The following is a 14,058-nucleotide window of genomic DNA, read 5'->3' on the forward strand; positions in this document are numbered from 1 at the left end:
TTTCATACCTTTCATCCTGAGAAGTGAACTTATATGTCTCAACTTTCCCATTGCATGGATGAAACCTGATAATTCTTCTCAGGGGATATATCCAAGATCATGATGTTAGGACTTTCTTCTGTTCACCTCAGCAGAAAGTGTTGTGCTTAGCTTCATGTGATCAACTAAAGCATTTACTCTCCTATTTCTTCAGGGTAAAAAAGTAGCCTTTCAATAAACACCTGCACCAGGCTCAGAAAGGTTTCTCTAAGAGAATTTTGGGTGGTCATGACTTCCATCTTACATTCCTAGCACTGGTAGTGATTTCCCCCTGTGGAAGGCCTCAGCAAACAGGTCCACAAAACTACTGTATCTGACAAATGTGTTGTGCAGCTGTGCTGAAGGCAGACAGGCAGAAGTGTGTTTCAGATACACTAGATGGGTTTATCCTGCACCAAACAGTCATCTTCTAGTCAGGTGTCTGCCACTGATTAAATGCCACACACCAATCCAGAGGTAGACACCACCACAGAATTACCACAAAAAGTGTGATGCCTACTGCCCTGAGGAGACTGACTGTGGTTATCCATTTGGAAAGCCTTAGAAATCAGTTGGGAGACAGCAATAAAAAAAATTTCCCGTGTGGTTTTAATTTCAGACAAAACAGGAATTGTTTTCAGTTTGGAAAGGGTTACAGTTACAGAATTTGGGGCATCCGTGAACCGCTATTCTTTTGTTACTTATTGTAGTAGTAGCAGTCATCACATTTTTATTCCAGTAGCACCCAGGGGCTACAGAGAACAAGGCCACATTGTGCTAGCTGTACACACACGTGGTAGGAGACGTGTGCGCTGTGAACGTACAGTTTAAGTTGACAACAGTAATAAAGTCTGGGCAAAAGGAAACATTACTATCCCCCCCCTTTGGCTATTTATCTTCCTGTCGCAGCAGTACAACAAGCTTTGGAGCACCGCATGATAACTTGCACTGCACCGCATGGTCGCCTTCAAAGTGCTGCCTGCCTCTCTGTGCCGACGGGAGGGCTGCTGACGCCCGGCCCCCGCTCCTGGAATTTAGGGCACTCTGTCATTTTATTCTCCCGAAACTGTGTGGAGTGAGGCCAAACACAGAAATTCAGTATGCTGCCAGCCTCAGCGCAGCATACATGACACCAATACTGTGAAAGGTTGCCACAGGCTGGCTTTTTATAAAAGCTCCCTGCCCAAGCAATCCTAGACTAATATCCCCAAATCATTTTATGAGGGTGTGCTTTGCGCACACCCTCAGTTTGCTTTTGCAGGTTTGAGCTGCCCTGGGTTCCTCTACTGTATTTCAGTGCAGGCCAGCGATCTATTCCCAGTTAGGCTGAGACTAGCAGTATGAGCAGTTCATGAACAAAACGTCTAGCTGCATGGAGGTCTGAATATTTACCGTCTCTCTCTCTCCTCTTTTTCAAGCTAATTAACAACAGTCTCCTTTGTTTATTGATTTCAAATTCTGTACAAGTTTGCTCCTAGCCAGTGAAAATCTCTGTATTGTCCAATATTAAGGTCTAGCAACGCAGCCCATAACCATTAAATTGGATGATTGCTACTGAAATTCACCCAGCGGGGTCACACTGTGTTGAGTGAGTAGTGGGATTGAGGCCAAGTCCTATGTGAGGCAAAAAAGTTCTATAATGAGACCAAAAATTTGACTTTACAGCCTTTTCTGAGACCACCGGGAATGTGAAATATACCTTTTTTAGAGACCACCTGCTGTAACAAGCCCTGAGCAGAAAAAGCCAAGATTCTCCATTTTCTTTTGACTTAGTTATCTTCCTAGCATGGGATGCAAAGCTCAGCTTTTATGTAACATAAAATAAAAAGTAATAAAGAAAAATATTTAACTCTTCATCAGAGGCTCACAAAGCTTTTTGTGCATTGAGAAGTAAGACTATCTCTCTTTTACAGAGAGAAATTGAATCTTAGAGCATAGTTAAGTGTTTTCACACAGTAAGTCCTTGGCAGAAGCCAGAAATCAATGCCTCCCAATTTTTAGTCCAGTTTCTTTAATCAGTGCCTGCAAAGGAAGCAACAAATCAGCGCTCCTGGTAGGAAACGAGAAGCTGTGTCAGACTCAGCAACCTAACAATAATCTCCATTTCCATACTTAGGTGAGACTAAGTTTTGCAAGAACTCTCTCAGGCCCTTAGCTTACTGATACATAAATAGAAAAAAATCCACACTTTGCTGAACATTTATTTCAGCTGTTGAGTGAAATAATTAACCTGGTCTGATATAGTCTCCTGTAAATGTAATTTTAGCAACATCTGTTTTTTCGTCTGTACAGTTAAAGCGGTTGATGTTAGGCTGGCTTTCTGAAGAAAAAAGGATTGTCTCATTGCATTCTGCAAGTGTGGAGGTGTGTTTCTGTCAGTTACCTCTAAAACTTTTGAATACTTTGGCCAATTTCAAGCCATAATTGAGATTAAAGTGCTCAGAGATATAAAGTTTCTACATGTTGTCTGAGAATAGTGTTTGGATAATTAGCCACAATCTATCAGCTGTAAAACAGACTAAAAAGATATGTGGGTTGTAAGCAGTAAGTCCCAACATTTGTGATAAAATTGGGGAGCTAGAGATTTTTGCAGTGCAAAGCTAGTAGAGAGTCAGAGTTCTGTTGCCACCTCGGCTGTGGGTTCAATGGGTGGCCACCAGCATGTCCGTCTTTCTGAGCCCTGGATGCCTATCTGGGAAATGAGGCAACAGCAATCCCTTCTCCTATCGTATATTATAACATCATAAGAACAGGAGGCAGTCTCCCATTATGCATACTGTGCAAACCATTTCATGGCAGGGCTCCTGACTTGACTAGGTAGAAACATCTAGTAAAAAGTACCGATGGTTACAACCTATCCATATTCATATGAATGTATACATTCATGTACATTTTGTGCTTATCTGTGTGCACATAAGCACACGGACAAGCTCTCATATTAATAGTTCGCTAAACTCTTACACAGCCTTTCAGATGATGGAGCTGTAGAAACATAAACTATTATCATTAAATGAAGCTGTTTTTATGATTAGATTAGCTCCCCTATGAACTCTTAACACAGATTTCACACACAGCCCTAAAGCACACTTCGCTATGCTTACAAATGTTTCAGCCATGTCATACAACTTTGTAGATGTCGATAGATAGCCATTAAAATAAAGTGTTGTAGGGATACATTTCCTGTCCTGAAAGGCACATCAGTAAGCAGCTAACCTGTTAGCAATGTTTCCTTTTCAGCCAGACAGTGCCTCCAGTACCAAAATATGGCAGTTCATCAGGGACCTCTTACCTGCATCCCCTTCTCAGCAATATCCATTCCCAGCGATGCCAGCTCTGACGTTTCTCTCTCCTATCATCTCATTTGGGCGTACCTTTATAAAGGCAAACCTTACTACAGACTTCTTGACTCCCTTTTCTGCTTCCTCTACTCATGCATCAGTTTTAACATTTTTCTTTTCTTTTTCAAGGGAGGGCTTTTAACGTAATAATGTAATAATGTAGACCAGATTTAGTCTACTTGGACAGAGTTCTGAGGGGGCTATGGCTAATTCTGGTCAAGGAGATGATTTTCCTGCTAAGCTGCAGCCATACATTGTATTTCTTTACACTGAAGTCACCAAGAAGTACAACCTGTGAAGGAAAATAGCCCTGGTGCCTCTCTAGGTTGTTTCTGCCAGTGTTGAACAGGCACCGGGAATAGGAGTGAGGTACATGGTTACCTCAGGTGGAATTTTCAGCTGAATGCTTCACTAGACATTACACTTATCTGGGGTAAAAGGATGAACAAGCACCCATTTAATGTCAATTGTAAAAACCTTGCCTCTTTGTTAGAATGATTCCATTTAGTGAAGTCCCTTATGTGGTATATAAACCATCTATGTATGTGTGTCTTAAAGCTGTTCAAGGCTTTTTCCATCAAAAATGCCAGTTTGTTGATACCAACAAATTCATTAACTCAAAAACTGTTTTTAAATATTCAAAAGGGCTCTTTTTGGCCTATGTTTAAATATGAAAAATGTGCTTTCAAGTTAACTTTTCATTTAGAAATGTGAGTTATTATGAATCCAAGCTGTTTGGTTTCTTCCTTCCAATTTTCAGTCAAATATTTTGCATTTTCACTGGAGACAAGTGCAAGGATAGTTGCTAGAGTGTAGGAACAATCAAAGGTCAGAAGCTGGAGTGAAAGGAGGGAGTGAGCAGGAGCAGAAGAAGACAGAGCATTTGGGGATAACAGAGGAGGAAACTAGGACAGTGTTCATATAAAATGAGACCAAAATGCCGATAGCCTCCTGCAAACACTCAGAAGCTGACCTTGTTGTTCCTGTGTTTCACCATCCTCTGATTTCTAACAAGAAGCCTGAAACCACCCTGGTGGAAACCACCATTCCCATCTCCATCTCCTGGCAGGTAGAAGGGACCCAGCTCCTGTGGCTGTGCCGTACTCGACCGGGCCAACAGGCAGCTGCCCACTTTCAGAGAAAGTCCACCTCCTTCTACAGAGTGATCCCTTAGGCTTGGTTTTTCAATTTTCACATATTTTTAAGCCATACAGTTTCACATGGAGCTCAAAGAATATTAAGTCAAAAGGCTTGATGAAGTGAAATGTTGAAATTAAGGTTGCTTATGTGAACCTCCACTGGGTTCCCATGTCTCAGCCAATAAAGTAGATTTTCATCCAAAGCACTTTTTCACACATTGCTCTGGCAATGTTCTCTGCAGGTAACGATCACTGTCCAGTCCCTGAACTTCTTGCTTTGTCATCCCTCCAGTGCATGGTCTCTACCCAGACAAAGGCATAGACTGGACTTTGCTCCCTTTTCCAGTCAAAATGCAGTTTCCCGTCCTGTCTAGTTTGGCCTTTCGCCATGGGCAGCTGCTCCGGAGGGAACGGCGATTCTCACCCCCATGCATCCATTCAGCCAAGGCTGCTTCTAGGGAAAAAGGAGCCACCTAAGTAACTACTATCTCAGAAACAGCAGCCAAAAGAAAAGTTAGTAACAAATGGTGGCCAGCCCACATCCTCTCGCCATTTGGACTGAAGGATCCGTGCCTGCCCACAGAAAGAGCCTTCCCCTGCAGCTCGTCGCATGCAGCCAGAATGATCGTAAATCCTCCCTTCGTTTATGAGCTATGAATAGGGCCCTGTCTGACCTAACTAGGGCATGGAGAAGCTATTAGACTTCTGAGCAGGAGCCTTGAAACACATGCCTGGATTCATCAGAGGAATAATGGAAAATACTTTTTCCACATGGATTTTAACTAATGATGTTATTTCTAGCAATTAGGACTTGCAAACTGCAGCCGTGCTTTTGAGTGTGGTGGAAGAAGGGGATGTATCTTGCGATTTAAACATAATATTGAAAGTTAAGGACCTTGGTACACTTCCCAGGCATGCAGCAGAGTGAACATGGGGAAGTCACTCTGTCTCTGTACATGTGTAATTCTTCCTGTAAAAACAATCTGTGGCTGAAAATGTACCAATATCCATTGCTGCACAGCACAAAAATGGCACTGAAAGGAGAAATAATAACAAAAACAAAGTGAAACAAGCTTCTAATACTTGCGCTACAGTTAAATTTCTGTCTCTGTCAACACTGTTCAGTGTTAGAGTTTACAGTTCCTTTTCACATCTTCACTTGTCTGACACTTCGTACCTTCACCACTATAGTTTAGCATTTTCTGAGAATGTAAAATGCAAGTATAATTAAACTTTCTTTTTATTCCTTCCCAGCTATCTTGAGATAGAATTAGAAACAGTGTGTGTATGTGTATGTCTGCTCTGTGTGTGTGTGTGTGTGTGTGTGTGTGTGTGTGTGTATGTGTAAAACTTACTGCATTTAGCTATGCATATGGTGAATCCCATTAGGAAGTGCATTTCAAAACATTGATCCAATTCCTGCTAAAATTCTATCTTCTTCAGAGGTCTATCCTGATTTGCTTATGGTTTTACAATTCTGATCAGACAAAAACATAATGGGATATATCTGGCAAAAGGACACAGAATTCTTTTACAGTCCCATGGTGCACTTTGAATGGCAGAGGAAATACTTTGAATGAGTTTTTATTTACTAGGGAGTTAATAGGATCCAGTATTCCTAAGCAAACTGTGTACTGTGTTTTGTATCAGATGCAGCTTTTCCAGGATCTGTATCTTCACCACTAGATCTAGTGAGTACCAATAACCATGCCATTTGAAGATAAAGCTAGCAACTTTGTGACAGGATTGCTTTTGTCTAGTGTAGGGTGAAGCACTATATGTGCCACTGGCATACTTGACTTAAAACCCCTTATGACTGCTATCATCAAAGACTGGTGCAGCTGAAGAATATCTTCAGCAATCTGAAATTGTCAAGAGACTACTGAAACAACTTGAGATGGGCCGGTATCTATATGTGGACATCACTGAATGTATGAAATACTGGTATCCAAATTTGTGATCTATTTGGGAAACTCATGTTTCTTCCACTTACATAAGCTAAGATCTTGGCTTACTCCTCTTAGTATTTAACTTCCAAAGTATGGCAATCCCATCTTTACACAAAGCCAGCTCCAGGAGAAGGTGCTGATACTTACCAGGCACTTACCAGGTGTACATGCATATTCAGTTTTCCACATCTCTCTTCTGCACCACTCAAGATAAGGGGGCCTATCAGACCAACATTTGGTATCAACACAGATCCATTAGGGAATCTGCTGGTGCATTTTCTTTTTGGGGCATTTTCGGCATAGTATGGTAGAATGTTCAGAGTCTAAAAGCTACTGAAGGAGAGAGAATGAAGAGAATGATCATTATTAGATAATTTATAAATAGTATTGAATTGAGGGCTCTGTAGTGCCTAGATGCTTCCATGCTGAGACATTACCAATAAATTCTACTTCTTTGTTTGGCAGTCGCCTGCACAGAAGGTTACATTTAAGTACAAATATTTTCTCTTATTAAAACATATTATTCCAGTTTTCTTTTAGATGGAAAACTCCTAGCCTGTGTGTGAACTTAGCATAACTGTGCCAAGATAAGATGCAGTTTCTCTGACCTTTTAAAAAATTGTTCCTTCTGTGATTCTTGCCATTGCTTTATCCTCTAGCATGGATCCATGAAGAAAAATGCTGTTAAGATGCCGTAAACATTCTAGAGTATCCATACTTTGAGAGCTGAAATGACCTATACTCAGATACCATCTAAATGGACAGGAAATTGGATGAAAGATTTTTTTAAACCCTTGTATTAAGTTTTATGAGAACATAATCAGTTTGTCCCCAAAATGGTCACTAAAGGAGAAGTACTGCACTTGTGGATTTGAGCTTTCAGTGTATTTCTCATCAGCTGTACAGTTTTTCTGCTATTTGTGGTCATTGTCATTTCCCAAACCAAATCAGATTGTAATTCTAAACTGTTCAGGCAACCTGCTATGTATGTGTATAAATATGCAGCTTTAGAAGTAAGCTACAATAGCTAAATCACCTCTGGCCAGATAGATCAGTAATAGTAATATTACTACTTTGTGGTAATGTCATGTCATTCCTGTTTGCTTAGCTAGAGTGTTCATTTCAGCCTTTCTTCAGATTCTTCAGATTTATTGTATCAAACTCAGAGCAGTATATATGTCTTAGAGTGGGCAATAGTTCTGAAGTTTATTCTTCCAAGTGTTTGCCAGTTCACTCTGATTTACCTTTTTTCTTTTTTTTAACTTCCTCCTCATTTATCATCTCAGACAGTTTGTATTGGACTAGGTTACTTAATTGGTTTGGCAGGATTTTCTGAGATCCTATTTCTAATGTGAGCAGTCATAAAAACTTTTAAGCTGACTTTTTTCTGGAAAACCTTTTGATCCTAAGGCTAATGCCTGGTATCCTAGGCAGTGCCAAGTCAGAATGTCTCTAAGAATTTGTCATTATCTTTTAGTTACTGCCTCCCTTGGGATTCCACACAGTACATTTTTCTGTGAATGCCTTTCATGATCCCAAAACTTTAACTAAAATGCTTAATGTCTTAGTGGTGCACAAGTAATACTTCCTTTGTTTCTTACATAAATATTGTCCTGAAACTCGTCAAAAGTCAGTAGTGCTGCAATACATAGAATAGTCAGAATTTTAAAATGCAGGTCGACTTTGTGTGTGGGAATATGCTGCTTCCTTTTCAAATGCACAGAAGTCAAAGGGAATGTTGCCTGTAGTGTCTATTCCTCCAAATGGTCTCCATTGTTTTTTCTTGGTCCTAAAATATTCTTAGATCGGCCTTCCGGAGGGACTGAATCAAGGATCATTATAAGTGATGGGCAAATCTCTCTGCTTTGGAAACAGAGTGTTAGACTAAGGGAAAGCTGTAAATAAACAGGAAGGGCACGTACTACCAAACAGACAAATCTGCTCAAAGAGTTCACCTGGTGCTTGAAATACCTCTTTGGCGAGCATTAACAAAATCCACTTTCTCTGTTACTCAGAGAAATAGTTTTACCTTCAACATCCACTTTCCGTGTGAGCAGAACCAAATAAAGTTGCTGTTACTGAATGTTTTCCAAACACTGGCTTGGCAAGGCTTTAAAATAGGAATGAATTAAATTGTAGGGGTGTTAATTAAAAGGTATCATCTCAGAAAACACATCACTTGGGTTTGGTCAAAGTATAGTGGAAGCTTTTTAATAGGATTGTGTCTACAGGTTTTACTTCCAGCAGAATATAGTGTTTATCCTCCAGGTTCTTCAGACAGAATGTTCAGTTAAGGCCATATCCAAAATGAAGTTATAATGCTGAAGTATGAGTGCAAATATTGACAATTTCTTTATATCTGTTCCAGGCAGAGTATGAAATTGCTCCAGATGAAAAGCTGGGAGAGAAAGGAAAGGAAATCATGATGAAATACCTCACCCCAGAGGTAAGGGGCAGCCAGAATGGTATTACTGAAGGAATGCCGCAAGGCACACCTTGGCTAAACAAGGTTGTTACAGGCTTTGTAAACCAAATTCCTAAGATTTATGGTGACAATCTCCAGTGAATAAAACTGCAAGTTTTATGCAAACAGCCAGCGAGATAAAACTTTACATTTCAATCCACAAATTGGCTTTTAAAGATGAACTTGAGCTTACAAGGACTTAATTCACTTGTGAAAGAACAGGGGGGGTTTCTCTGGTCTCTTTTCTATGTGCAAAACTCAACATCTGTGTTGTAATAGAAGAGAGCTGTTATCAGCAGATGCCACAATTATTTCCTATCCAGTTGAGAAGAGCTGGTGTTTCAGATGCACTGGCAAAAATGGCTTTTTAGTAGCATACGCTGTAGGAAAACTCATCCCCCTCCCCACACCATTTGCCCCCAAATAACCATGGGCATATGAGATTGCAATGGTATCGTGTGTTCTGGAAGTGAGAGATGATATAACCAGTTTTGTTTCCACTGCTACCAATTCCTGACCATTGCGAGTCCAGTCCTAGGAAGGAGAGGAGCTCATGGTAGCAGCTGTGTCCACAGGGTGGCACTCTGAACAGAACTACTAGTTTGCTGCAGGAATTTTGGACAGGCTGCACTGGGCCTAACCCTTCTTTTCTGGGTTTCGATCATTTGCTGACCGCGTTTAACCTTTGCACAAAAGTCACTGCCAGTAAGCAATAAACATCCAACTTCAAACACAAGAACAATCCTAGGGTTTTTCCTAAGTTGCTTTCATAAGAGTAACCAAGACGTACAATCGCTGCTTCAACTGTTTTACAAGAGAAATACATTTGACCTTCGGGAAAATGAATTGCGTTTTTGACAAATGGCCTTTTAAAGCATTTAAATGGTACAATATGTTTTGGAGGTGTAGGGGCAGAGCAGACCACTTTTTTTCCAGTCAGTCATTTTCCTACAATAAATTTCAGTGCATACTTTCAGTTATCGCAGAATGCATTTTGAGATCTGGTTTCATTTACTGAGCCTGGCTAGTTTCATGTGCAGTCATTTAGTGCTGCCAGCATGGGTTCCTGCTGCCCATTCATTAGGGGCATGAAGTTCCACTGCGCTTTAATCCACTGAGATGATCATTTTTCTTAAAGTTTCTGTCAACAGAAGAAAGAGGAACAAATACTGAGGGAAAAAATTTCCCACTGCTTTAGTCTTCATCTGGAAATGAGGAAAGGTATTTTGTTGATATCAGGGCTAGTAAAGTGAGAGAAGGATAGTGCTGTTTAGCTTCAGCTAAGCACAGCTGGTCTTTGTGCAGGTTTCCAGACGCCAGAGCACTTCACTGCTGTCCTGTGGCACTCCTGCCATCCCTGTCTGTTTATCAGTAACCCCATAGTGCAGGAGAAGTAGCTTGTGAACTAAATGAATGTGAAGTGAAGACCAGCCTGAGAGCAGTTTGTTCTTCATCAAGCAAAAAAGATGGTGTTACAATAAGGTAAATTGCTGCTACTTTGGAGCTGGAATTTCTCTGCTGTACTCTAGATTTTATATTTGACCTGGGTAGCTGGTTACTCAGTATGTAAAATGGGCACAGGATATCTACAGTGTGTTCTGAAACTCCTGCGGTGTTTGCAAATTACCTTAAGATCTTTGGAGGGAAGGGAACAAGAAGCTATGCTACCTGTTACCTAAAACTGCCTGTCTTAGGGGTGGTACTTTAATGCCTGCATTGGCCTCACTGCATTTTTTTTCTTAATGGGAAACTTCTGCTTTTTCCCAGAGGGATGTCTAGGCCATTCAACATGTAGCAGAAAACACTCCCTAGAGGCGAAGTTGACTGTGCCATAGCAATGGGTTGACCACTAGATTTTCTAATAGAGGGCTAACCTTCCACATATACTTAAACATCTAGAGCAAGGCATGCATTCATTTCATTTAATTTTAGATGCAAAACTAAGGTGCTCAGGTTAGGAGTCTAGATGGACTACTTTCCATTATAGTCAAGAAAGAGAAATAAGAGCCTCCAAAAGACAGGTATGAAGCCATCAGAAGTCTCTCTCTCTCGCTCTTTCCATTGAATCCAGGGTAACTGATTCTAAGATAGGTAACATGCTTGCAGTCAAGAGGGATGAATCTGGACCCCAATGTCTTAATGGAATATCATCCTGGCAAGAGAGAAACCCTCTTTTCCTCAAGTGCTACATTTCTTCATTTAGTTATCAGTTCCTTGAAAGATATAAAGAACTGCTGATTCCCAAACCTTCTCCTTTCAGAGGAACATTTCTTTCAAGTAGGTGTATGTCTATGCTTCAGAGAACCTGATTGTCTTGGTATAAAAATAGTGTGACATACGGCTTGATTGATCAAATAAAATTATAGGTTTAGTTCTTGGACAGATAATTCAGATTTATAATATGAGGAATATTTTTCCCAGAGTGCAGGATCAGAAGCAAAATCAAAACAAAAAGTAGACTTCATGCTCTTTAATATTTATAAATGATTTTTAGTTCTTAGTTAGATTTTTAAATGTCATACATATTTAACATACAATGTGTCAATATATCATTCTAAAGTGCATTCATTTGCATAGGGAACATGCACTTTATTTAATAAAACATACACTACTTGCACAGCAGAAAGAAAAAGAAGACCTTTCCCCAGATGAATAGACATCATACCAATACTTACAACCTCATGACTCACACAGCCACTGTCTGGAAGGTGTTACTATACTACACTGTACAGTTAGCAAACTCAAATGTGTGGGAGCAGTGAATTCCTGAGTAAAGAAATTTTCTTGAGAACATTTAGCATCAATCCTGAGGCAGCTAAACACGCTCAGCACTTCCTGAGACTGTTAAGTGGGGAGGCACTTTCTCAAAGAATCATGATTCAGGCTCTCCTCAGCTCTAACATCCTGAGCTGCCTTTACACACCAACTGGAGCAGTTGAGAAGAGATCTAACTGCCTCTCTTCATGGCTCACAACATGGGCAGCATGAGTAGAGTCAGGTTTCCATTCAGGTTTTCACAGCTTCCTTGACCTACAAGTGGCAGGGATCGCAAATTCCGAATCTGTCCTGGTATGTGGAAGGGAAAGTGGGTGGTTTAAGCCTCTTGGAGAAATGGCATGTAGGAACTCTGAGCCTCATCTGGGAAAGTGGAGACAGGGCCTCATTGCATCTGATTCCTCCCTAGGAAGATATTAGTATTTCCTCTCTCTGGCCTGAAGCAAATTGAAACATTCATATGCAGTGGGCCATTCTGAACTATTTGACTATGATGGAAATGAAATGTAAGGGCTACATGTGATCTTTACAGTAAAGATGTTGAAACATGAGCTTTTTCACTGGCTTCCTTAGCAACTTCACTCGAGTGTTGAGCAGGAGAGAGAAAACCCATAGAAGAGGTATGGCGTAGCCGAAGACACCCCCTCATGACATGTGCTATGAAGGATCATTTACCTGCTTCTCCAAAAAGGTCCCACTGTGAGCCAACTACTCCTCAAGGGCTATGCGGGGAAGACTGCTGACGAGACAGCCTCGTCTGTTAACAGGAAGAGACTTGTACCCAATGGGGCATGTGCCACCATACTCTGAAGGCAAACCCACCTGAAGTCTGCCTTTGCTTAAAAGGAGTAGTGCAATGGTTGCCACACTGGTAACATCAAGGGTTTCTTGACTAGAGTCTTGCTGATCTTTGCTTCTTTCAGAGAGGCTTTAACAATTGCCATGAAAAAGGCACTTAAAACTGCCTTCTTACTTAATAAGCCCTGAAGGCAAAAGTCCAACCCACAGGAAGTCTAAAATTTCTGAGGTTGTGAAATAGGATGGTAAAACTGCTAATATGAATTGGTCACAAATATTTCTTTCCTGGCTTTTCTTAATCTCAACAGTTGGATGGGAATGTTTCAGATTTAGGTTCCAATTCTGTCTATAAATGAAAAAGCCCTCAGTGCTTCGTAGAACAGTTAAGTTAAACCAAATTCAGCCTGGCTTTGTTACCTGGCTTCTTCTTGTAATGTAAGAACAATGAGATACGTTTACCTTAGTACTGCTTTTAAAATAGACTTATGCATTTCTATGCGTCATTTTTACCTTCCTGCCTGAAAACTGCTATGCCCTGCTCTACTAAATCACTAGCTCATTATTTTCTTTTTCTCTGTAAAGTACCTTGAGATACTTTGAGAGACACTATATAAAAGTAAATTGGTTTGAAATGGCCCTTAAGATGGTCTCCATATGCCATTACAGTTTATATTTGGACTCAACTGGGTACTAAAAATGTTACTGAATAGGATGGCTAATGCGTATTGTTATCCCCATTAATATACTTCATAGAATATGAAGAACAGCAACAGCAGTAGTTTTCTTATCTGAATTCCCGTTTGTTCTCCTTTCCTCCAGAAAATGCACAGCATAAAGACCATGTTTACAATTTCTTTCTTTGCTGCAAGAGGTCAGCTAGACAAGGCAATAACGTCCTTACTCCAGTCAAAGGAGAGCAGCAATAGGTATTTTGCTAAATGAAAATACGTCTTTGTTTTTATGAACAATTATAGGATAAGGAAGGGAGGGCAAAGTCCTGTGAAAAGGAAACTGGCTGATCAGCAGTGCCTGGACTTCCACTTGTCTACTGGCTAAAAAGCGTTCTCCTTTCATCACTTCTTTCTGGAGAAGAAAACATCTATCTAATATGGGTGAGAGGAAATTAAATTGGTATATGACTCCTTCTAATGGACAAAGTCCCCCAGCTGAGTCCAAGCTCATGCTTATAACATCCTGTCTCAGCTCTTTGTGTTGTTAAAGAAGAACTTTCTTTTTGCACACCATTACTTTAATCTTGATGCTGAGGGTCTCATCCTCCCATTGTCCTCTCCTCGAGATTTCTTTTCCCCTTCCAATATATTTTCACCATCAAAATAAATGCAAACTTAGGCACTTATGCTTCTGAGTGAGTCGTCCTCTCTAATCACTAAAACCTTCCATCTCCTATAAAGAAAATTTCATGCATCACTATTTAATGATTCTGGCTGAATCCCATTTGTGGAAGGGCAGGTCATGACAAGCCATAACAAGTGTTACACTCAAGTACCAAGATCTCTTGCTCTAACTGTTTAGTTTTACTAAATGCCTGCCAGGGAAGATGTTACAGTTTTTGGAAT

At 40.5% G+C, this 14,058-nt stretch overlaps 1 protein-coding gene across 5 annotated transcripts in view; it reads left to right on the forward strand.

The window, feature by feature from the left end:
- Nucleotides 1–14,058, forward strand: part of GRK5 (G protein-coupled receptor kinase 5) — a 180,694-nt gene that overhangs the window by 114,300 nt on the left and 52,336 nt on the right. For 3 of the 5 annotated variants that reach the window (XM_064514296.1, XM_064514294.1, XM_064514297.1), the window contains one exon: nucleotides 8,813–8,890. The exons of the other annotated variants lie outside the window; for them this stretch is intronic. In XM_064514296.1, coding sequence (XP_064370366.1) covers nucleotides 8,813–8,890 — 78 coding nt within the window. The remainder of the gene's footprint in view (nucleotides 1–8,812; nucleotides 8,891–14,058) is intronic. 5 annotated transcript variants of the gene reach the window in all.

The sequence above is a fragment of the Dromaius novaehollandiae genome, chromosome 6 (assembly GCF_036370855.1).
Source record: "Dromaius novaehollandiae isolate bDroNov1 chromosome 6, bDroNov1.hap1, whole genome shotgun sequence".
Lineage (NCBI taxonomy): Eukaryota > Metazoa > Chordata > Aves > Casuariiformes > Dromaiidae > Dromaius > Dromaius novaehollandiae.